The 21,956-nt window shown below is 53.0% G+C and overlaps 10 protein-coding genes across 10 annotated transcripts; 6 read left to right on the top strand and 4 right to left on the bottom strand.

Annotated features, from left to right (window-relative positions):
- Window positions 1-171: 171 nt before the first annotated feature.
- K460DRAFT_374723 (IF4E-domain-containing protein) lies at window positions 172-1,365 on the bottom strand (the record flags this gene model as incomplete). The annotated part of the gene is made up of 3 exons (XM_040934694.1): window positions 172-361; window positions 414-1,271; window positions 1,328-1,365. The coding sequence occupies 3 exons, from the start codon at window positions 1,363-1,365 to the stop codon at window positions 172-174; spliced, it is 1,086 nt and encodes a 361-aa protein (XP_040790282.1).
- A 1,661-nt stretch (window positions 1,366-3,026) lies between these two features.
- Window positions 3,027-3,912, top strand: K460DRAFT_280530 (uncharacterized protein; the record flags this gene model as incomplete). The annotated part of the gene is made up of 3 exons (XM_040928413.1): window positions 3,027-3,084; window positions 3,138-3,804; window positions 3,855-3,912. 3 exons carry the CDS (start codon window positions 3,027-3,029, stop codon window positions 3,910-3,912), a joined length of 783 nt encoding a protein of 260 aa, XP_040790281.1.
- A 684-nt stretch (window positions 3,913-4,596) lies between these two features.
- On the top strand, window positions 4,597-7,087 carry K460DRAFT_332994 (uncharacterized protein). The gene is made up of 3 exons (XM_040930862.1): window positions 4,597-5,262; window positions 5,354-5,876; window positions 5,932-7,087. Exons 1-3 carry the CDS (start codon window positions 4,699-4,701, stop codon window positions 6,681-6,683), a joined length of 1,839 nt encoding a protein of 612 aa, XP_040790280.1. The 5' UTR covers window positions 4,597-4,698; the 3' UTR covers window positions 6,684-7,087.
- An 11-nt stretch (window positions 7,088-7,098) lies between these two features.
- Window positions 7,099-9,958, top strand: K460DRAFT_363757 (uncharacterized protein). The gene has a single exon (XM_040932880.1). It carries the CDS (start codon window positions 7,165-7,167, stop codon window positions 9,883-9,885), a length of 2,721 nt encoding a protein of 906 aa, XP_040790279.1. The 5' UTR covers window positions 7,099-7,164; the 3' UTR covers window positions 9,886-9,958.
- Window positions 9,803-10,684, bottom strand: K460DRAFT_307189 (long chronological lifespan protein 2). Its single transcript, XM_040930060.1, has 2 exons — window positions 10,437-10,684; window positions 9,803-10,365 (listed from the first exon to the last, which is right to left on the bottom strand). Exons 1-2 carry the CDS (start codon window positions 10,606-10,608, stop codon window positions 10,172-10,174), a joined length of 366 nt encoding a protein of 121 aa, XP_040790278.1. The 5' UTR covers window positions 10,609-10,684; the 3' UTR covers window positions 9,803-10,171.
- A 163-nt stretch (window positions 10,685-10,847) lies between these two features.
- Window positions 10,848-11,504, top strand: K460DRAFT_363755 (H/ACA ribonucleoprotein-like protein complex subunit 3). Its single transcript, XM_040932879.1, has 3 exons — window positions 10,848-10,893; window positions 10,986-11,167; window positions 11,243-11,504. The coding sequence occupies exons 2-3, from the start codon at window positions 10,987-10,989 to the stop codon at window positions 11,266-11,268; spliced, it is 207 nt and encodes a 68-aa protein (XP_040790277.1). The 5' UTR covers window positions 10,848-10,893; window position 10,986; the 3' UTR covers window positions 11,269-11,504.
- Window positions 11,505-14,103: 2,599 nt separating this feature from the next.
- Window positions 14,104-15,307, top strand: K460DRAFT_403041 (uncharacterized protein; the record flags this gene model as incomplete). The annotated part of the gene is made up of 2 exons (XM_040936580.1): window positions 14,104-14,495; window positions 14,545-15,307. The coding sequence occupies 2 exons, from the start codon at window positions 14,104-14,106 to the stop codon at window positions 15,305-15,307; spliced, it is 1,155 nt and encodes a 384-aa protein (XP_040790276.1).
- A 1,059-nt stretch (window positions 15,308-16,366) lies between these two features.
- Window positions 16,367-17,173, bottom strand: K460DRAFT_278849 (uncharacterized protein; the record flags this gene model as incomplete). The annotated part of the gene is made up of 2 exons (XM_040928288.1): window positions 16,367-16,667; window positions 16,710-17,173. 2 exons carry the CDS (start codon window positions 17,171-17,173, stop codon window positions 16,367-16,369), a joined length of 765 nt encoding a protein of 254 aa, XP_040790275.1.
- A 300-nt stretch (window positions 17,174-17,473) lies between these two features.
- Window positions 17,474-18,710, top strand: K460DRAFT_363751 (alpha/beta-hydrolase). The gene has a single exon (XM_040932878.1). The coding sequence runs from the start codon at window positions 17,656-17,658 to the stop codon at window positions 18,598-18,600; it is 945 nt and encodes a 314-aa protein (XP_040790274.1). The 5' UTR covers window positions 17,474-17,655; the 3' UTR covers window positions 18,601-18,710.
- A 1,115-nt stretch (window positions 18,711-19,825) lies between these two features.
- Window positions 19,826-21,857, bottom strand: K460DRAFT_62944 (uncharacterized protein). Its single transcript, XM_040938577.1, has 2 exons — window positions 21,335-21,857; window positions 19,826-21,313 (listed from the first exon to the last, which is right to left on the bottom strand). The coding sequence occupies exons 1-2, from the start codon at window positions 21,656-21,658 to the stop codon at window positions 20,234-20,236; spliced, it is 1,404 nt and encodes a 467-aa protein (XP_040790273.1). The 5' UTR covers window positions 21,659-21,857; the 3' UTR covers window positions 19,826-20,233.
- Window positions 21,858-21,956: the final 99 nt, after the last annotated feature.

Below are 21,956 nucleotides of genomic sequence, written 5' to 3'. Positions count from 1 at the left end.
AGAGGAAATCGTAGAAGAACTTTGAGAACGGGCCCAGGACGACGTCTCATTTAGCTCACCGCCCGACTTCCACTCTTCAGGCTTGCGCGCGTTTGCTAAAAAACGCTCTACCCGGCGGTCGCTGCTAAACACCAGTTAGTAGTAGGTAGACACCGGGAGCTGAAGCGAAGACTATGACCCGGCTGTAGACTTGTCTCGCTGCGACTCGTCCGTCGAGGTCACTCTCCGCTTCTCATGGCCCTGTAGGTTCTTCTCGTAACGAGCTTGATCAATGGCCGATCTTTGCGCGATACTGTCGTCGTGGCTCCGCCAGACGATGTTGGTGCCCTCCGGCAGCTCAAGAACACGCTTGACAGTCTCCCTAGAAGCACACGTAAGTATTTGAAGCGAGAGTAGCAGCTGTAGGTACATACCGTATCTTGATGTTGCGGCCGCCGTCGTTCTTGGTCCATATGCTGAGGACATCCTCGCCACTCCGCACGCTCAACACAAAGCCGCACACCTCCTCTCTGGCCTCCATGAATTGATCACCAACGAGCGCCATGAGCAGCTCTTCCCAGTAGCGGTCCGCAACGCCCTTTTTCAGGCGCATGATCCACTTGCCACCCCGCTTGTTCTCCTCGTCCTCCCATACAGGCCGAATGCCCTCTTTGAAGACGTGATAATCCGATACAGAAGGCAGAGTCGAAGGCTTCTTGAGGTGGACGAAGACTTTCCAGAACTCTTGGGCAGTGCCGAATCTGATAATAGCCACAATTGACTTTTCATAGTCTGTGTTTTTGGGCGTCGGCGGGCGGTACCACACGACCCAGGTGGATTTGAGCGGCCACGCCGCGTCGGGATCTAATGGCGCGGATGCTGTGGTGGTGTCCTCTGGTATGGTTGGAGTAGATATTGAGTCCTTGCGTGTGCTGCTAACAGCCTTGTGCACCGGCTTGTCCTTCTTCTCTGATGGGGTTGCAGGCGCAGGGACGGCAGACATGGCTGCTGACTTGAAGTCGAAGGTGGTGCCTGGAGTCTTGGGAGTCTTAGTCGCAGACCCGAAAGATGCAAACGCACCTGAGCCCAGGCCAAAGGCGGACGAGCCGCCGGCCGTGGTTGGGGAAGCTAGCCCACCAGGTGTCGTGGGCGGAATGGCGTTGAACGGGTTTCTACCACCGTGCGACGAGTCGCCCGCGTATCGCTTCGATGCGGAGAATGTGCGCTGGGGGGCGTCGGCCTTGTCACCATGGGATTCTGAGTGCGACATGGACAGGGAGAGCTTGCTGGTGCTGTTGTGTGCTGTTAGTCCTGAAAGCGCGAACATGCGGGGACAAAGCGAACATACTTGGAACGCCGGGTCCAGAGATTCTCCCTGTTATCCATTGATAGCAATGTCAGGTAAAGAAAGAATGGGAGGAGGCAGGTGTACTCTGTCCAAAGCTTGGTAGGATAAATGAGCGAACAAGCAACAACAACAACAGAGTAGAGCTGTGAAGGTCAAGGCCAAGGGCCAATATACGGTTGGTATGCGGGGATGTGCGGCGGGTTGAATTGAATGGCTGGTGGGATGGGTTGCTTTGGGGGGGATACTGGCGGTAGAATGCTGGTGTTCAATAGCGAGAGCGAGAGGGCAAGCGGTGGTGAAAAGTGGCGGGATATATCGTGTGCAATGCCAGGTAGTGGTTCTTTTGCGAGGATGGCCCTTGCCCGGGATGGCTCTTCAAAGCTCGTGTTTTGGTGCTTAGTCATTCTCGCTCTTTGCCCTTTTTTTTCGCGTGCGCCCGTCTCCCCTTCCTTTCTCCTTCATCACCGGCCTTTAACTCAAATCTTTGCCAGCTTGACATCTTCTCTACTCAGCTGGCAATTCCGATAACTGGCCCAGAAGGATCATCCCTCTTATAAAACCATCGTCACGAGGGCCGCCTTTATTGCGGCTGCCATGAAATGTCGATGACCTAAAAGCTAGGGACATTACTCTATCACGCGCCCGACGCGGTTGAGGCTGCCAGCTGTCTCACCCAAAGCCATTGCTTGTAGGTGCACCTACTTTGGATTCCTAGCACTGCATCTATCTCGTGATGACCAGGTCCTCTGGACCACTTCTGGTAGTCGGAGTCTCAGCCAGATGTACACTGTCGCACTGCGATTTCTCGGTTGAGCTTGAAGACCCAAGGCAAAGTCTGAAGCATAGGTTTTCTTTTTCATGAGCATGCCTGTCACGTCTGTCTCTCTGGAGCTTTGCTAACTGTCGAGTAAAGTCCTAGTAGCGCCGCAGCACACAACAGCGCAAGACATGGTACGATGATGAAACCTTCAAGCAGGTCCAGGCTGCAGGCGGCTTGAATGCGAGCTTGTCTGAAGGGGCTGAAGTCATCTAGGATGGTCATTCAGCGTTCGTTTTTATAGAGTATCTGGTAGTTTGATGAATACACGAACGCAACGTAAGAAGGCAAGGCTATCGAGACTGGACAACATGCAGCTTGGAAACATGTGGAAACATGTGAAAAAACATGTCATGTGGCTGCGTAAGGGTCTTCTTTTGTCTTTGATATCATCGCCGCCTGCGAGGCAGCCACCTGAGAACTACAAGTAGGTGGCTGCGTCGGGGAGTAGGTATATAGGTATAATAAGCATGCCACGACCCGTACCCGTACCCGTAGGCATGCTTGCAGTTGAAGCGTGAGACTGAGCTACGTCATTCCAAGCTCCTCATTCTAATTTAGCTCGTTTCCGTTCCCTCGCCCAGACAACGCCCGCACCCCTCCCACATCGTATCGCATCGCATCGCCATCTACAGTTGCCCCTCCCCCGGCCACCTACACCACCACTGCTACCCTCTCAAATCTATTTTACCAGTCTTTTCACCCGTCTGCTCTTCCTCCTGCCCACCACTCACACCTGCCGCTGCCAGAACACTCGCAAGCATCACCCCATAACCCCACATTGCTCTGCTCCTCTTCACGTGCGAACAAACACACCTGCCTCGACGCTGCAAACTCCACGACAACCATCTCCGTACCCCGCCACCACCAACATCATACACAATGACGGCGCAACCTACCCAGCTGCACTCGCCGAGCTCGCATGCCGAGCAACCGAGGGGTCCGTCCTCCCAATACCCCGCGATTCAACTTGAAAACGGCTAACAAGCCTAGGCATTCTCAAGAAAGCGAGCTCCTACCGCTCAAACTCGCAAGCCTCTCCCACGAGCGAACTTCCGCCTGCTGCAAGCCCAATTGCTGAGCGACCGCAGCTCGGCCGCGGAATGTCCGAGAAGGAAATCGTCTTGGAAAACACCTTGCGCAATGCTGGTGGCCATCGTCGCTCCTCCTCGAATGCTCGCGGCCCCGGTTCGCGCCGCCAATCAGGTGTCGGCAGCCTTGACGACAGCAACCCGCAGCTGAAGTGGGACGAGGCAAACCTGTACTTGAATGAGCAGAACCGTGATAGCACAATGAAGATCGATGAGCCCAAGACACCATACGCCAAGCAATACGATCCCACTGAGGATGAAGAGGAGGTCGAGATGCTGAACGCCGAGGAGCTCAGGGTGGATGAGCTGGACGACAAGCCAAAGCGGAAGCCCAGGATCGAAGACATTCCCGAGTTCGATTTGGGGGAGCCAGAGGTGCAGGGTCGAACAGAGTCGCATACCCCAGAGGGTGAGAAGCGCGTCATGGTTGAACAGGATACCGAGGAAGACGCAGGTTACCATGGCGAGCTACTCCCAAATGCGACACAAGAAGAGAGGGAGAAGCACCGCAAGTTCGACGAGATGCGGAAGAAGCACTACGAGATGAGAAACGTCAAAGACTTGCTGGGGTACGTGCACACCTGCAAATTGAAGTCTCTCCAAACTAACAAGCACTCAGCCACCCAGAAGACGACGAGGATGATGAGCAGGCCCGACCGCTACCTAATGGTCAATAGCCACCAATGTCTACCAACAGGCTGCGATGACATCATAGCTGGCCTTGCACATGGCTTGGAATCTCTCCACGGCGCACAATGCCCGAGCCTGCCTTTTCACCATTTTATGCTTTTGTCTTTTTGTCTCGAATGCGAGGGCTGTCGTTTGCTTGGGCCTAATCCCCATGCTCAAAACATGACCTTCGCCTGGAACTATCACTGATCGGCGTTTGTTGGCTCGGCATTGTAACTTTTGCGGCATCATGGTGGAGTTATCGGCAGCCTATGGGATGCTGAAGTCCGAGCAGGCGATATTTGAGAGCTTAGATAGGAGCAGCAAGCACGATTTCTAGTTTCACGAAAGGGGCTGACGGACAAAGTGTTTTCCAAAGTCAACGCAAGTATGCTTGAGCGACATAGCCAGCTGTAGCTGACCCCGTGGTGTTGTGTGTTTTCAAAAAGCATGAGGTCGAACTAAATTCGTGCTCTGAATTAATCAACTTCCAAGCAACTGCAAGGCTAATATGAATGAACACATAGTTTTATAAGAGTCTGGGCAGAATGCCTCTCTTTCAATAGCGTGTTTATGGACAATGAACGCGGTGTTCGCTATGTGAATCTAGGTCCTCTCAAGCTTGGGAGGCGGAGACATGCCGGTTTCAACCAGCTCCGCCTGCGCCGCCTTACTGTGGCGGGAGCTGAGCACGTCAAGGTCAACAACCATTGATCCTCACTTTCCAACCTTCTTCCTCATCAACTACATACCAACTTCCTGCTATCCATTAGCGGCTACCGGACGCTCTCAAGATGACCAAGAATCACCCTTCGCTCCGCAAAACGGCGTCAAACGCCGACCTGTATTCCGACCCGTCACCGACCCGTCCGCTACGACACTCCTACTCCACGCTTTCGCGAGCTCATACCACTACGTCGGCCACTCATCGACCAAGGCCAGACCGAGTTTTGGAGAGGCCCGAAAGGTGGAATTACGGGGGGATCCAGCCTGAGGCTAGGACTCGTCACAGCCTCGCAGCACCATATCCCAATCTGATCGATGTTGAGGACGACTTCTCTCAGCCTTCGCGGTCACAGAACCCGCCGCCTGTGCCTCCTAAAATCCCAGAGGTGCCAGCTCCCCAGACAAAGAATGAGCAGCCAAAGGGGCCGCGACCCGCGCCATCTCATAGCTGGCATCCAGTGCTCACACGCGCGAAAGAGGGCCCAGAGAGGTACACAAAGCCTTTCCTCGAATTCATGACCGGCAACCCGACTGTGTTTCACGCCGTCGACGCTGTAGCCAAGGACCTCGAAAAGGATGGATACAAGAAGCTGTCGGAGCGTGATACCTGGGACCTCAAGGCTGGGAGCAAGGTATGTTCCAAACAAGCTAATACAATGCCTCCTGCATAGTTGATGGCATCGACAACCATCTACAAAGTATTACAGGCTAATCTGTGTGCAGTACTATGTTGAACGCAACGGCACCTCGCTCATCGCTTTCGCAATTGGCAGCGGCTATTCAGCTGGGAACGGTGCAGCCATCGTAGCCGGCCATATCGATGCTCTTACCGCCAAGTTGAAGCCCATCCCCAAGCTACGTAACAAGGCTGGCTATGTGCAGCTAGGCGTGGCGCCTTATGCGGGTGCGCTAAGTGACACTTGGTGGGATCGAGATCTAGGCATTGGTGGAAGGGTGCTTGTGAAAGAGAATGGGAAGATTGTGACCAAGTTGGTCAAGCTAGACTGGCCCATTGCGAGGATTCCGACTCTTGCTCCACATTTTGGTGCCGCTGCGAATGGCCCATTCAACAGGGAAACGCAGATGGTGCCCATTATTGGTCTAGATAACACCGATCTTGATGCTGCATCGGCTGAGAACGAGGACGGATGGAAACCCAGTGTGCTTGGTGGAGAGGGTACATTTGCTGCCACGCAGCCCGAGAGGCTGATCAAGGCTATCTCTGGAGAGCTAGGCATTACCGACTGTAAGTTGACATCATGCACACAGCTCTTGGACTTTTGAGCGCTAATAATCTACAGACTCTTCCATTGTCAACTGGGAACTGGAGCTCTTCGACACCCAGCCCGCCCAAACTGGTGGTCTAGGCAAAGAATTCATTTTCGCTGGCCGTATCGATGACAAGCTCTGCTCTTGGGCCGCCGTCCAAGCTCTACTCAACTCCTCCTCTTCGCTCTCCAGCTCCTCTCAGATTCGCATCGTAGCCCTCTTCGACGATGAGGAAGTTGGCTCTCTACTTCGCCAAGGTGCGCGCGGTAACTTCTTGCCCAGCGTTATGGAGCGCATCGTCGAAGAATTCGCCGATGGGGGGAAGACGAAGGGTGCGCTAAGCAGGACATATGCGAACTCCTTCCTCGTCTCTAGTGACGTTATTCACGCCGTAAACCCCAATTTCCTTAACGCCTATCTCGAGAACCACTCTCCGCGTCTCAACATCGGTCCCGCGGTTTCTGCCGATTCAAACGCGCACATGACCACCGATGCCGTCTCAACCGCTGTCTTACAGCGCTGCGTGGACCGTGATATCGGTGTGCGTAAGGTTGATCCGAAACTGCAGGTCTTCCAGATCAGGAACGATAGCAGGAGTGGTGGCACCGTTGGGCCGATGCTGAGTGCTGCGACGGGTATCCGGGCGATTGATTGTGGTATTCCGCAGTTGAGTATGCATTCTATTCGCGCGACGACGGGAAGTCTGGATCCCGGTTTGGGAGTGTTTACGTTCCAGAGCTTCCTCGAGAACTTTGAGAGTGTGGATGCGGAGTTCAAAGAGTAACGACTATGGCCATGAACAGAGTGAGAGCGTAAGATCATGCAAGCTACGGTGGTCACGAGCGGGCGTGGATACTGTCAGCATACAATTTCAAGTTTCAGTTCGAATCATACACAGTTTATATGCGTAGAAGTCGTGGATATATCACAGGTTACACTAAGTCTGAAGCAAGTGTATGAGCAGGAGACTTGTTCAACGTGTGCAAGATTTAAGCCCAAGATCGCATTCTATCGGTTGAAGAGTTTCCTCGTGGGCAATCCTCGCGAACATCTTTCCCATGAAGCGCTGGCCTAGTTACATATACCCGATGAGCTAGTGACGGGTGGAGTGAAGACGCCACCTCGGGAGTGGACCTGTGCGCCCCGCTAGCGCGCCGCTGAAAGCGCGTTTCCACAACAAACAATGGCTTCACCGCAACACAATTCTTATTAATCCCACCACCACGTCGCCGTGTTTTCGGTTTCAAATGTACACGTAACCAAGAATGGCTCGGACACACTCCTCTTACACCGCGAGCCCAACGCGCTTCCGCTCTCCACAACGAAGCCCGGCGCGTCGCCCGTCCCAGGATGGCTCACAGTATGAGATGGATCTAGATGCACTAGGCCTCAACTCGACGTTTGAATCCACAGAGTTGGACGGAAGCTATGAGCCACCAGTCGATCGTGTAGATACAAGCGAAATCGAAGGACCGGAAGACTTCACGATGAACATGACTTACTGGATGACGGCAGATCTGCCGCTGGCCCAAATCAAGTCTAGGAAAGAAGCGAATACTAGAAAATCGGTGGCGCGAATGGATGCCATGCAAGAGAAGAGCGAACTACAAGACACGATAGAAGAGGGCGATCAAGCAGTTGTAGGGGAGAGTTCAACGAATCCCAAAGAGTATACCGCCTCGCCTACGATCCGCGCAAATGGCACGACTGCCGACCGTGAATATAGCACACCAGCATCTGAGCGATCCATGGAAAACGACGAAAAAGTTCGAAGCTTTCTGAGTGCGCTGCCAGATACAGATATGGAAGGCGCGCTTACGGGAACACCACTCCTCGTAAACAAGCAAAGCTTCCTACAAATACCTAGGCCTTCGCCACCTAAAGCACGATCGCTGCAAGCAACCGTGGAGGACTACGACACGCCGCGGAAGCCGACGCAAGAGACAGTCATACATCATACCATGGCCACTAGGGAGGCAAACGAGCTGAATGCGATCAGTAGCCAGATCACTGACCTACAATCGCGGCTTGAACTTCAAGAGCTAGCTGCGAAGACACGCATCACGGAGCTCGAGACCATACTCTCGTACACTCGCTCAGAATTGGAAGGCGCACGTACCGACAACTACCGGCACCAAGAAAGACTTACCAGCCTAGAAACTAGCATGGAGCGACAAAAGGCAGAAGACGAAGCGGCTCGCTCCTCCATGGAGGCTCAGTCAAAGGCCCGAGAAGATGCATTGGGAGCCAGGATGCAAGCGTTTGAAGAGGAGATGCGCCTTCAAAACCTCGCTAAGCTGCAAATGCAGAGAGAAGACTTTGAGCGACAACTGAAGACGCAAAAAGAGTCCAAACAACTAGTAGATGTGGAGGTGGAGGCAAAGGGACAGGCCTTAGAGAAGATGCAGTCAGAGCTGGCCCAGCTCAAGCAATCGAATGAGTCGGCGCTCAACAATATGACCATCAACCGATCAGGTGAAGGGCGACATGAGGAAAACGCATCAAATGAGCAGCGCAGATTAGCGGAGCAACTCTCGATTGTTCAGACTCGCGCGGACAGTCTGAATACGCAGCTCGAGAAGGCTACAATGGGTATGAAAGCAGCTCGCGAAGACGCACAGAGGAATGATGCCATGCGCACAGCTGCTGAATCGAAATGCCATGACCATGCATTGCGTGTTTCAGATCTTGAAGCTCATGTACAAACCGCACGTTTCGAGCTAGAATGCGCACAAGCCGATAGTGCCGCGAAGCAGCAACTCTTTCAGTCGAACCTGGACCTCAACTCCCGAGTTCGCACACTCCAGGCCGAGCTCGATACCACGCGAACAAGACTAACCTCCAATAATCAGCAATCAGCCCCTGTAACTGACCTTGACTCGCGCATCAAGTCTCTACAAACAGAGCTCGAAACCACCCGTACGGATCTTGCATTTAAAGACCAGCAAATCCTACGCTACGTGGAGTCCCAAGAGCAGTTCGAACAACGCCTTAACGCTTCTCAAGGCCGAATCGAAGGTCTCGAAACCACAATTAGCACGCTCCGTCAACAGCTTGCAGAAGCACACCGTGACAGTGCTAAAGTAAGGACAGACGTGGAACGACTCGAACAAGATCTCGAAGAATTAAATGACCGTCTGCAGGATGCTCGTGCAGAAGCAAGCCGACGTGTCATCGAAGTCGAGAAGAGGGTCAGTAAGGTGAAGGACTCAAAGCTTGAGGCTGAGGAGAAGCTCAAAGAGCTGCAGGCCCAACATAACGACCTAACGGAAGAGTATGAAACGACAATGGAAGATGTGCGTGAGAAGGCCGAGGATGCGGTCAGGAAAGCTGGTGCGTTGCTCGTGCAGGAGCGCAGCGAGAAGAAGCGCGTCTTGAAGGATCTAAAAAAGGCCAAAGAGGAGGCGGAGAAGCTACGCGCTGAGGCCGCCCAAAAGATCGTTGAAGACAGCACCTCTAATGACGATACCTCGACATCAATGTCCACAAGCGAGGCAAATGAGAAAGACACCGAGATCTCAAATCTGCGCGACATTATCCGGAAACAGGTCACTGAGATGAAGTTGTTAAAAACTGAAACGATTACGCTGAAAAAGGAGAATAAGAAACTCATATCAGCCTCCGACTCCCACTCCGACCTCCAAGATACCATGGCAGCCCTCGAATCCCAGCTCACCAGCCTACGCACCAAGAACAGTACCCTCGAAGCCCGCCTCGAGGCCCAAGAATCAGACTTTGAAGCTGTAAACAAAGCCATGGACGAGAAACTTGCCGCTATGTTGAGCAAGCTCATGAAAGAGCGTGCAAAGACGGTTGTTGGCAAGCGAGACGGACAATGGGTAGAGACTGTTGGCAAGGTGCAGACGGAGAAGGAGCTCATGGGGAAAGTGCTGTTGAGGCAGTGGGGGAGGGAAGAGATAGGTGTTGCGCAGGAGAAGCGTGGGGAGAGGCAGGGGTATGCGTATCAGTACGTGAAGCGGTCTTGAGGGCTGTGTTGTGTACATAGTTTGGACTGGGACAGGCGTATCGGTATTAATGATTGAACGAGTCGATGATTTGACACACATTTGGGGCTTTGATGCCCTTTCAACCTGATTCATTGCTCCCTCGCTCGCATCCCATCATATCAGTGTCACGTAAAGTCTTAGTCCGATCTGACCCTTCGCGCCCTTCTAGACCCCAAATGCAACTCTACGCTCTTCTCACAAATTCACTCTATTCAGCCTCCGGTACCGAGCCCAAGGCTGCACCCACGTTTTTCTTCTACTCCGTTCAGAGAAGCCCCTTCCGAGCAAGCTGCACCTTCTTCGCAAACTCGCCCTCACTCCACCCACCCTTTGATCCGCAAATCGCAATCCCCTCCCCAAGTTCCGCTTTATCTTCTACGCTATCCCATGCGCAAGGACAGTGGTGCGGGAAGTGGACGCAGGAGAGGGTGCCAGGGCAGAGGTAGTGTGTGCATTGTGCTGAGACGGAGAAGTTAGTACAGGAATGTGACAACCAAATTGGGGGGAGGAGAGAAGGGAAGATAACATACCGCCCTCATATTGCGCCTGGTACCATGAGCTGTCGCTGCGGACATTTTGTGCTTGCTGTTGTTGCTGCTGTTGTTGCTGGCCACCGAACATTTGGTCGAAGAAGCCGAATTGGGCGTTTGCAGTGAGGAACCAAGTCGCGAGAAAAGTTAAAACCATTTGAAAGCGTGCCATGATTGCAATCCGACTCGCACAGTCAAAAATGCAACGGCTTCTGCGGTACGTTGTGTGTAGTTTGAGGCGAGCGTCATCTGGGTGATGTGGAGCTTCGAGCCAGCTCGACCAAACGATGCAAACACGCCAAGAGTAATTGCGGACCGCCGAGCTGGGGGCCGCAAAAAGTTCCGCAATTTTCGAGCTGTGAACATCCAGCTTCGAGAACGCGAATATCCTCACAACCGCTCACCCCCCGCACAAAACTAGACGTATACCCAGTCTTTCGCGCACCAATACCGTCACGTAAGCGCCCATCTTTCTCTCACGCTTCCCGGGCATAGCTAGCTGCGCTCACATGACGAGATTCCCAGTTCCTTTACTAACAAGCACACCAGCATGCATCTCATGTACATCCCCGACGCGGCCAACCCGACGAAGCGCACCTACACGCTGAAAAAGGTCATTGGCGGCGAAGTGAGCAAGAGCGCGCATCCTGCCCGGTTCTCGCCCGACGACAAGTACTCGAGGCACCGCGTGACGATTAAGAAGCGTTATGGACTGCTCTTGACGCAGCAGAGTGAGTTTATCTCCCTTGTCGGGTATACCTGTGTGGAAGATTGCATTGAGGGGAATAGGGCTAATCACCGCACAGAGAACAAGGTTGCCGAGCGATCGTAGAGGGATAGGTCAACGTACTCTCTACCTAAATTTCTACCTTGGCTGTACGCGATGGATCTTCAGGCAACAATTCAAGCAAGCATGAGCTGATCCGAAGTTGTGGAATGGACGAGGTGGAAAAAGCACAGCATGGCATCGGCGTTTTTCATGGAGTATGGGCGAAAAGCTGGGACGGACGAGCAGGAGCCTCGGCTGGCTGTTGTTTGCGCAACAGATTTATTTGGTTCTGATCGGGATTGTATTGCTCTTGAAATGCCAAACGCTCAGTTCACAACTCACTGTTCAAACTCTGACCTTGCCCGAAGCTATGACTGACAGACAGCAGCACCCATGGAAATTGAATAGTCCTCGAATGGGCTCGTTATCCTATTATACTCATATCTAGGCGGAGTTCAGACCAAGGCGAAGTCGAGCAGGGAGACGAGGCTTTCCCAAACAAGTCAGTCGCATCGAGGCAAGTGGCGCCTTGCAAGATTGATGGATGTATCTCTGGATATCGGTAACAGAAAGTGACATGAGGACGGCATCACCTCCAATGTAAGCATGACGGTTCTCAGCGGCTTTCGTCAAACGTCGAGCAAACAGGGCAGGCCTTTCAAGTGCGGAGGCGTCCGATGTGTTGACGAGGGGTAAGACCACGCTGCTTGCAGTTCGGTTGGAGGCGTGTCTCGCGCGAAATTGTTATATTACTCTACATGCAATGAAGGGATGCGTGGGGGTTCGGACAAGTTGGCCGGCAAGCTGGTCGAGATGAAGGAAGAAGATTTAAGCAACACTGGCCTGAGCCGATCAGCCTGTGCTCCACCGCGAGACCTTCCCGTGCTGCGGGTTCCCATTCATCTGATCTAATCTAGGGCACTTGTGCACGTCATTGCTCCCAAGCCCAGTGGTTGTGCTCTATGTACGAGACGGTGGTGCTGCGGGGTAGTGTGTGGGTGTGTGGGTGTTTGTGTGTGCCTGTAGCGTTACACGACTGCACACACATCGTCATCGTCTACTGGCTCTGCTGCATGTCGAGCACGAGCTACGGGCTATGAGGTATGGCTGGCTGCCAAATCCGTCGCATATCGCGAGACGTGAGAGAAGAGTGGAAGACGCACGAGGGCCTACGACGCCAGGCGGTTACGCCCGGCTTACCTGCTAGGGACAAATGGGCGGCTTCATGCACGCAATTATGACCTGCAACACGGCGTGGGGTCACCATGATGGCATCCCAGGCACAAGCAGGACGAGCATGGGCGACATGGGCGAATGCAGCTGATGAGACGGATATTCATTGGCGAGAAACATGCTGGCGAGGACTGGACAAGGGCGTCTGTCACGCCCAGCGAGGTCCAGGATTGCCATCCTGAACTATGGGATCAGGATAGTCTGATGATGCTATGCTGTCCAAACCTCACTCGCTGGGCTGACGTCTTCAGCGCGTCCAATGCTGTGTCATGGGCAGCCAAACTTGCTTTGCCGCCCGCCCTGAAGTAGGTTCAGGTAGCGCACAGACGACTGGTGTTGAGGTTTCTCCACGGCTGCATGACATGAAGCACCCAGCAACAAAGACAAGTGCATGGCTGTGGCTGCTTCTGGCCCCTCGCAACACTCGGCCTAAACCTACTCTCTCTACACTGACCCCATTGTCTCGTCGTCGCTGGCCTCGCCCAAGCGTCCCAGCATGACGGGCACGCCGTCGAGGAAATTTTTCCGGGCTGGCCGTTCGAGTCACCACGCCCGGAAACCAAACACCAGAGCTAGCTCCACTCTTGCACCCTCAGTCACTTAAAGCCGTTATACGCCCAGATATCCACCTACTTCACTCCCTCCACGGCCCCTGGCTTGCTGTCCCCGACCAGGCCTCCATTTGTCGTCACACGCCCTCTCGGACGGTACTAGCAAAAGCAACCGCTCTACGCGCAAGACCCGTCCAGTGTGCATCCCACGCACCCACCTCGCCCCGCGTGCCTGCAGAGCCAGCCTGGAAACGCGCCCTGGGCTTCCGTCCAGCTGTACGATTCGGACGCTACCAGCCAATTGCGGGAGAGGAACCTGCATCCGTCCCCACGCTGCACCTCTACCCCAGACTCTCTGCAGTGCCTCGTCTGACCGAGCGCTCAAGGACACTTGCAGCGGCTTCTGCAGTAGTCTTCCGTTGTTGTCCTATTATTGCCATACCCCCATCCGCAAAGTACTCCGGCAAAGTGCGTTTTAAACTCCTTGGTACCGTCGTGCTCCATCACTACCTGACGTTACATTGTCCTTTTTCAAAGCCACATTTCAACGACTGTCTGGGATGAATTTCGGCTTCAAAAACGACACTTCTCACTGGCCCGTAGGACAGGAGCACATCAACAGGTAGAAAAAGACACCTGCTCGGTTCCCCCGCACTTTCAACTGCAACCATCCGAGTGCTACCTATCACCTATCACGGCCGTTCCCGACAGCATATTGCTTCTGTGGGTCTATCGGAACACACCAGGCTTGCTTATCTCACTGTTGCGGAACCTTTGTCGGACCTGGTGGTAAGCCTCATCAACTGGGGTTTTACCGAATCGGAACGAGCCTTGCAGGCAGCACACGCGAACCCCCGTCATCACACGGGACTATTCTTATCGTTTTATTATAGCACGTAATGGACTCGTCCATGACCCTGCTGAGTGCAAACATCCAATTCCTGGTACGTTGCCCTCCGTCTGTCATGCTCTTTGTGCTTTTGCAATGTTGAAAGTGACCATGCCGAATGCCTTAACTCAGCCTGGCGGCAGATCCGTATGCACGGCTACCTGTAGGGCTGCTTTATATTTCGCCTCCCACACAAACTCTTCTGCCTAGCAAACTTCAGCTAACATGATCGCCTCCAAGGACACGCAGCTTGCTCTGATACATATCCCATTGCACCTGTATCGCAACTTCCTCCAATCTATTCTCCAGCTGCTACTACCAAACGCGACTCAGAATGGCTTCGGCAATGGCTCAGGTGCGGTTCAGCCTCCAAGAGGCTGGCCCTACGAGCACCCTTTTGTGAATATCTCAATAACGCCAGTCGAGTGTTCGATAGTATGCTCACGGACGCTTGCAATTGAGCTCTTTGTCCCGGTTCTCAACCTGCTAGATCCGCAGTCGAAGAGCCAGATGCACATTACTTCCGAGGATTTCGTCGTCATGCAAGTCGATGGCGAAGGGCTTGATGCTGGCCAACGTGTTTTGGAGCTCACGAGCCCACTTGCTTTAGCTGGCATGTAAGTACTGCCACAGTTCTCCATAGCCTTCTGGTATTGATCTATTCAGCTCCATCTTCTTCATCACAACATACTACTCCGACTACATCCTTGTTCCACTTCGAAATCAAGCGCATGTTGTGCAGGCGCTTGAAGAGCGTGGCTTTCAGTTCGAGCACCAGACATCGTCCTATGTCAACTCGTACCATCACAGCCGCAAGGCCTCGGCTGCCTCGCTCGAAGTTCAGCCTCCCAGCACGCCCCCGCCGACTACCATCACCGAACTCCAAACCAGGACCTTTGCCACACTGAAGCGCCGCAACATCGTCCCCACGGTAGACTCGAGCATCCGCCTAGTCCAGTGTGCCGGCCGCACAGACAGCGCAAACGGCATGAACCAAAGCCGCAACCGCAACAGCATGACGAGCGCAGCCGACGACGCGCTTCACCTCGGCCTAGTAAAATGCCTCATCTCCCAACCCTATCCCAAGTTTTTATCCCTCACGCTAACCGACACCGAGTCCGCCTCACTCCTTCTTGACCACACGCTGCTGCCGAACTTTGCCCAAGATACCCTGCTTGGCTCCAAGGGTGATTATCTCACGCCTATTACGCTTGATTTGCGTGATCTTCCCATGGAGAGCACGGGTATTGTGTGCGGCGTGGCGGGACGGTTGGTCGGTGGTACGACTGGGCAGGTTGAGGAACCTGTTGAGATGAGCTATCTCAGTACGGCGCGCGCGGGGACGGTCATGGTTGCTGAGGAAGAGCTAGATCGCGCCATGGAGGCTCTGCGAGGTGCCGAAAACAGTGTCGTATCAACAAGTAAGTAGTCACTTACTGGTGTGTCAACGGGGTGAGGAAGCGATGATGTGGTGTTGTGCATTAAAAAAAGGTCCTGCGCATCGACGAACGTGATATATGTTATGGGGTGGTTTATGAAAAGCCCTTCTCTTCCTGACGCTGTTTTATGCATCACGAAAATTGCATCTCCTTGTTCGATCTGCTTTTGGATCTCATCTCCTGGCTGTAGGCAAGTGTTTCATGCACATTATTAGTTTAGCTGCCCTACTCTTTCAAATCACATTTCTTCTCGACCTCCACCCTGAACAGACTCCCGACTGAGCCTTCGTCATCTTGTCGTACTGTCTACGTTATAATGCTCTATCGCAGTGAAATAACCTGTCCCTTGCTCCAAATCTACTGTAGCTTGAAACCTTTACTTTGCGCCTACCTAGACGGTGTGACAATGTTTACCTAATATCTGCTTTTAGCTTACAAGGTCTTGACTAGGCCCTGTATGTTTGCATTTTCCACGTCGCAACGCTGGTGGCTACCTTCCCTCAGCCACGCCACCCCTGTTGAATAGCTTTCCTAACGATTGGAAATTTCTGGAAGCTGTTTGAATGAATCGCACCTGCCTGCTCTTTGATTGGTGCTATTTGTCGACCTTGGGACGTGGGCAAAAGGTAAACTACCACCTTGAAAACTCCTGCCTAGTGACTGACCCTCACCCACCCCTCGCCCTCGCCTCTCTCGCTAAGTCTGAACTGAAGCCGAGTGGGGGGAAATGCAACCGGGGTCGAACGCCTTGACATTGCATAAGGTACGAACATGACTGTTGATGCCTCAGCTGGCTCTCTACAGAACTGACGCCAGCATGCCGATATTGGTTCATAACTGCACTTTCAGGTCAATTTATGGCATGATTGAAAAAAAAAAAGGATTGCGAAAGGTCCGATCATCCGCACTCGGATAGCTAGGTGAAGCCGAATTAGACAGGATATCGCGGCGGAGGGGCAGTCCACTGTCTGTAGCAGCTGAACCAAAACGATTGCACTTTTTTACTTTCCCCTAGATTGTCTCAGCTTGCTTGCAGCCACATACGTCTTTTACCAACCAAACTGAAACTCGGCTGGTTCAGAACCAGTCAGCCAGGTGCGTAACTCTGCCAAAGCCTTGAAGTCGTTGGCCGCTTGTGACACAGTAACGTCTGGGTCATACCATCCGTATGTACGCTTTGCTTTGTCGAGTTCTGTTCCTGGGGCACTGCTGGAATCGAAATCAGTGATGACTGGCGTATCATCCTCGCGAAACATGATATTCGCAGGATTGATGTCGTTGTGGTTGCGACCAAGGCTGTGCAGATGCCGGATTCCTTCCTCAATACCAGAGAGATAACGCGCTGCCTTCCTACGGACCGCAATATGATCTTCGGCAAGAATAAACATAGACTTGTTGAGATGGCTGGGATTGACCCTCTCTAATAGAGTCTGTTCGTACTTCTCAAAGCAGAGACCGATGACCCGACCATCAAAGACCTCGCAGCCATGATAGGTTGCAATGTTCCGGTGCGGCTGGTTCCGGATGAGTTCGCAAGTTGCAAGCTCCAGGAGAACATAGTCGCAAAGCTCTGCCCCACCCATGAAGGAAGTCAAGTTTGGCTTTTTGGAGAAACACCGATCGGGGTGTGACGCGATAGTGTAATCGGACGTATAAAGGGGCTGGTAAGGCTCAGGAGGGATAGGTCTAATATCCTCCAGTGTGTCCAGATCAATCTTATAGCGCTTGCCAATCCTCATGGGTGGCTTTGCGCAGAATGTCATGCCATCCCGAAGAAAAAGGACTCGCGTACAGTTGAATTGGATGCTACCGTCAATCGGCGCGAACAATTGAGCCGTCTTCAGGACCTCGATCATTGCAATAAAGTCAGTGAAAGTAGGGGAAAGGCAGAGGAGATAGGTCTATTGCTGCGGACAAGGAAAATTGCGATGGTTCGGGTGTAGGTATAGGTGGACAGCGCAGCGACATGTACAGGAAGACGGAGAACTGCCTCCTTGGCACCTCCGCCAACGACCGACGTGGTCCGTGCTTTGAATAGATGATGTGAGCGCGACACTGCATACCGCCCGGAAGCATGATTCACTCTTTCTAGTATCCCCTTACTGCAGTACACTAGTGTGATCCGACGCCTTCCATAGGTGAGATGAAGACGATGGCGCTAGAACCCTGTAAGATATAGTTTAGAATTGCTTATAAATCTCTATACGCACAAATGCCGTGGTCCACAAAGTGCTACTCTTCGCAATCGTGGAGGGCCTTACTCCCGTCTAACATATATATAACACAGTTCCCTCATTAGAACTTCCACAAGGCTTACTATAAACTCCACAACTCCACAATGTCCTCTCCAGACCCCACCCTCGTCAACATCGGCACCCACTCCCTCGCCCTCTACGCCCACGGCCCAGAACCCAGCAGCTCTCAAGACCCCGTCGTCCTATTCGTCTGTGGCATAGCAAGCAGCAGCCTCGTCTGGGCCGCCGTAAGGCGACTCCTCCCCGCCTTGCTACGCAGCTACACGTACGACCGCTCGGGCTGTGGCAACTCGGAGGCCTCCCCCCTCACGCCCACAGCCGAGAACATCGCTCTGGAACTCTCCCTTTTGATCGAAAAAGCGCCTATTAAGAACCCCTTAATAATCGTCGGGCATTCCTGGGCCGGCGTGCTCGTCCGCGAATTCATCGCTCGCACGGGCAACGGCGCGCAAATCGCTGGCCTGGTGTTTGTCGATGCTAATCAGGAGACGAGTCTGCAAGTGCTCAACGTGCTGGATGAAAATCTCGCAGCCATGTCTGCGGGCGTCGATTGGCTGTCTGCTCAAGGGCTTAGAGCAGAACACAGATTGACGCCGCAAGAGTGGGATGCGTTTCTCCGTGACGAAGCCACAGAGAAGTTCAAGGTACAAGCGGACAGGGAGGAAGATGAGTACGAAGCGAGTTTCCCCACGCTGCGCAGCAAGCAACTAGGGAAAAGACAACCGCCGGTCTTGGGAGATAAGCCGGTTTATGTTATTGGGGGTATGCGGAGTCGGGATTGGAGTGGGTTGTATCGGGCGGGTGTTGAGAGGGGGAATGGCACGGAGGAGCAGAGGAAGTGTGCTAGAGAGATGATTAGCTCGGCTGATGAGAAGAGCAAGGGGCTCATGGAGGGGCATCTGAAACTTTCTACAAAAGGGAAGCTGGTGTTTGCGCGTGAGAGTGGGCATTTTGTTCAGTTGACGCAGCCGGATTTGGTTGTTGATGGAGTGAATTGGGTCTTGGATGAAATACAAACGTCTTCTTAGTCGCAGAAACTAAATGCTTTATGTGAACCACGGAAAGAAGTACGTAGTCCTAGATGAACAGCTTGCTTGCAGTTTAGGTAGTTAAAGAATAGATAGTCACGCCGCTGTTAAGACGCGTCGTCACGCGCAGTCACATGACCTTACACCTCCTCCTTCCCCAACCTAAATCCTTCCCCATTTCACCAACGTCTTTTCATAAACAGACGGAATATCTCACTTTCTCCGAGGCCATTTCGGTATAACACTGCCCCATGCCCAGCCCACTCATAAAGCGCAGGGAGCAGGCTTGTTTCACATTAAGCATAGAAGCACGGCACGCGCACGGGGCAGCGGCATACTAAGAAACCCCCCACCCAAGATCAAACTCGATTAATTGCGACATGCATGGGCGGTATCGTAAGATGGTGACGACGAGGAGGTAATTTTATAGCTAGGGGGGCAGGATATTATGATCGCTGGGTGGGTAGGGTGAGCCTGGGGTGGGAAGAAGCGGGTACGTAGCATGGATTGGCGATTTTGATAGTGATGTCATGATATTTGTCGCGATTTAAGAGAGATATGTGTGTATGCGATGGACGTTTGAAGCGTAGGACTGAGGAGTGGGGAATAAGGATGAGGGTAAGGGCGAGAGTGTGGATCTAGACCGCAGACACACCGCTCTGCTTCACCCTAGTGTGAACAACTCCAACCTTTCTTCCTCCCAAAAAATCTCTTAACACATCACGCCATTGAGAGAATGGACAATGCCCATCCTTGTAAGATCGGTTTGTTTCGAAACATTTATCTTGACTTGCTAGCTCATTATTTAGTTAGTTAGTCTCCACACGTGGACCCTGAGCCAAAGAAGTACCCTAGCAGTTCATTTGAGCTAACAGTGGGACTCCCTCGCTAGACCCTGCGACATAAGGCCCCGTCTCGCGATCTCGGCTTGGACGGCTGGACGGCCGGATGGAGGTGGAAGGTGGGTATAAAGTGGAACTGGGTTGGATAGGGTAATATTATGTCTTTTTATTCTGAAAGCATAGGGTTGTGTGTTACGGTGCTGCAACTTGTGATTTTGTAGTGAAGAGTTTCATGTCTATTATGCTGGCTCTCTCTCTCTCAGACGCAAGAAAGTCATAGATCTTCGTCAAGAACAACAGCCTAGCTACCAAATCGAGGCAGGAGACTTGAACTCAATCTAAAATAAAAAATAGATGATGGCATACTAGATGCGATGGATAGCGACAGTAAGAACTAAACTACTACGTGTAGTGTAATAGAGCGGCGGCGAACACTTCGCTTACCAAGAAGCGAAAAGAAGAATAAATAAAGGCAAACGAAGGCGAACGCGAGGGGTATCATCACCTCTTTTTCGAACAGACTGAACCACGTTGGGATAAGACAATGTACGCCGGGTATTATGCGATGTCGCTGAGCTGAAACAAGCCGCCATGACCCTAGAGGCAAAAACGAAAGAAGAAAGAAAGGAAGGAAGGAAGGGTGGTGTGGCATGTACAGTGTGGTGGCGAAGGTGCTAGCTAGGATGTAGCATGAATGAATAAAGATGGTCGTCAATGCGTTCATGCGTTTGAATGCGGGGTGCTGTAGTTTCGAAACAAAGAATAAACGAGCGTTTATGCGACCGACCAGGCTAGAGCAGATCCATGAGCGACTTGCGCTTTCGCAGCGTTTTACGCCTTACAGTGCCCATGGAATCGGCGTCGGAGGCGTCGGGACACGGAGGCAGGACGAGAGTAGGTTCCCGCTCGTCGGCACCCCGGGCAACCATTCTACTCGTCATTCGCTTGAGCGAGAGCGTGCTGGCGTTGAAGGAAGGAATCGGGGGTACCATGTCTGGTGAAGGGCCTCTTGCAGATTCGCCGTGTCGGGACTTTGGTCGTAGAATGGTGGAGGCTCTGCGTAGCTTGCTTGGGCTGGAGAAGCTTGCTGATCCTTCGATAGGGGCGGTTTGTGGTGTCATAGGCGTCATCGGGGTAAGGGGTGTCTTGCCGTTGACACGAGCGTCGTATGGCTTCTTGGAAGGTGCAATGGCAATCTTCGCCAGCGCCAGTTTCATGGATATCGACCGTAAGCGCTTGTGTGCTGCGGGCTTCTTGATGATGGGAGACGCGGCATTGGTGTTTGAAGTTTCGTAAGGGTCGGAGCTTAGGAAGGAGAGCGCAGGAGACAGAGGTGTTAGCGGTGCAAGCTGTGAGTGTCGATTGAGCGGTTGTACAATCTCTGATGTCGTACGGTCAAGGCGAGATCTTGAGGGAAGGTAAGCGGAGGACCGAGGGCTTTCCGCGGATGTGGATGGTCGACGAGGTGCTTCGCTGGAAGCAGGTGAAATGCTTCGACTCGAGGGTGCCGTCAGGAACGAGGATGTGGTAGAAGCGGTACCAGTAAGATGCGGGGAGGCAGGTTTCTCAGACATGCCACCATAGCTTGTAGAGGGCCGTCGATCTTCACATTCGATTGTAGGTAAAACAGAAGGAGTAAAGGATGGCGACGAGATGCCACGTGTAGGAGGAACATTCATGGAAAGCCGTTGTGTGAAGTCTGCTTTTTGTAGTTTGCTGATTGCGGCAGTTGGCAGGTTGGCAAGTGAAGCGGACCGTTGCTGCACCGGGCGCTCAGTGATGGGCGAACGGCAGTCAGCAAGCTCGACGACCTTGGGACGCCCAGCAAAAGCATAGGAGACGAGAACGGCCATGTCGCAGCTCCGTCCCTTGTCCCACCGTGATATGGACATTGTGCGGGCCTTGCACTCGTTTGTTGTTGGGTCGTGGATAATGGCCTCCTCGTAGTCGTCCATGTCACTCTCTGGTTCGTCGTCTATAGCGGACAGGTCTTCCTCGCTGGACAGATAGCGGACCATCATGATGTTTTCTTTTCTGGACGCTGATGTCGAGGCCTGTGCGGCCGCGGTGTCTATCCTCAGGGTGTCGGGAACATCGTCACACAGTTTCGGGCTGGTGGTGGAAATCTCGGAGCTGGATCGCTCAGAGCGGGTAGCCAGGGTAGGCTTCTCGAACGTCCACTGCTGGAGCTGTGCAGTGACAGCAACGTCGGCCATTTTTCTTGATATAGAGAAGCAAAAACTAGAAGGAATGGAATGGTCTGGCAAGACTCGGTGGTTTTGTGGTATTATAATGGATTGGTGTGCAGCTGCTGAAACCCAAGGCGTGCAGGGTGGGCGCCAAAAGTGTGATGGAGGGCGTGGGCGTGGGAGCACAAGGCAGGCGGGCGCTGAGTGAGACTTGTCGTGTCACACGGATCCGGATGTTGGTCTGGACAGTTACAGCCTCAGTCAGAGCCTGCTGCGGAGGGGTCAACGGTCGTTGGAAGAAGACAATAGCCAAGGGTAGAGGATT

This window comes from Cucurbitaria berberidis, assembly GCF_010015615.1.
Source record: "Cucurbitaria berberidis CBS 394.84 unplaced genomic scaffold K460scaffold_2, whole genome shotgun sequence".
NCBI classification, from domain to species: domain Eukaryota; kingdom Fungi; phylum Ascomycota; class Dothideomycetes; order Pleosporales; family Cucurbitariaceae; genus Cucurbitaria; species Cucurbitaria berberidis.
This window is presented reverse-complemented; position numbering and strand designations above follow the sequence as displayed.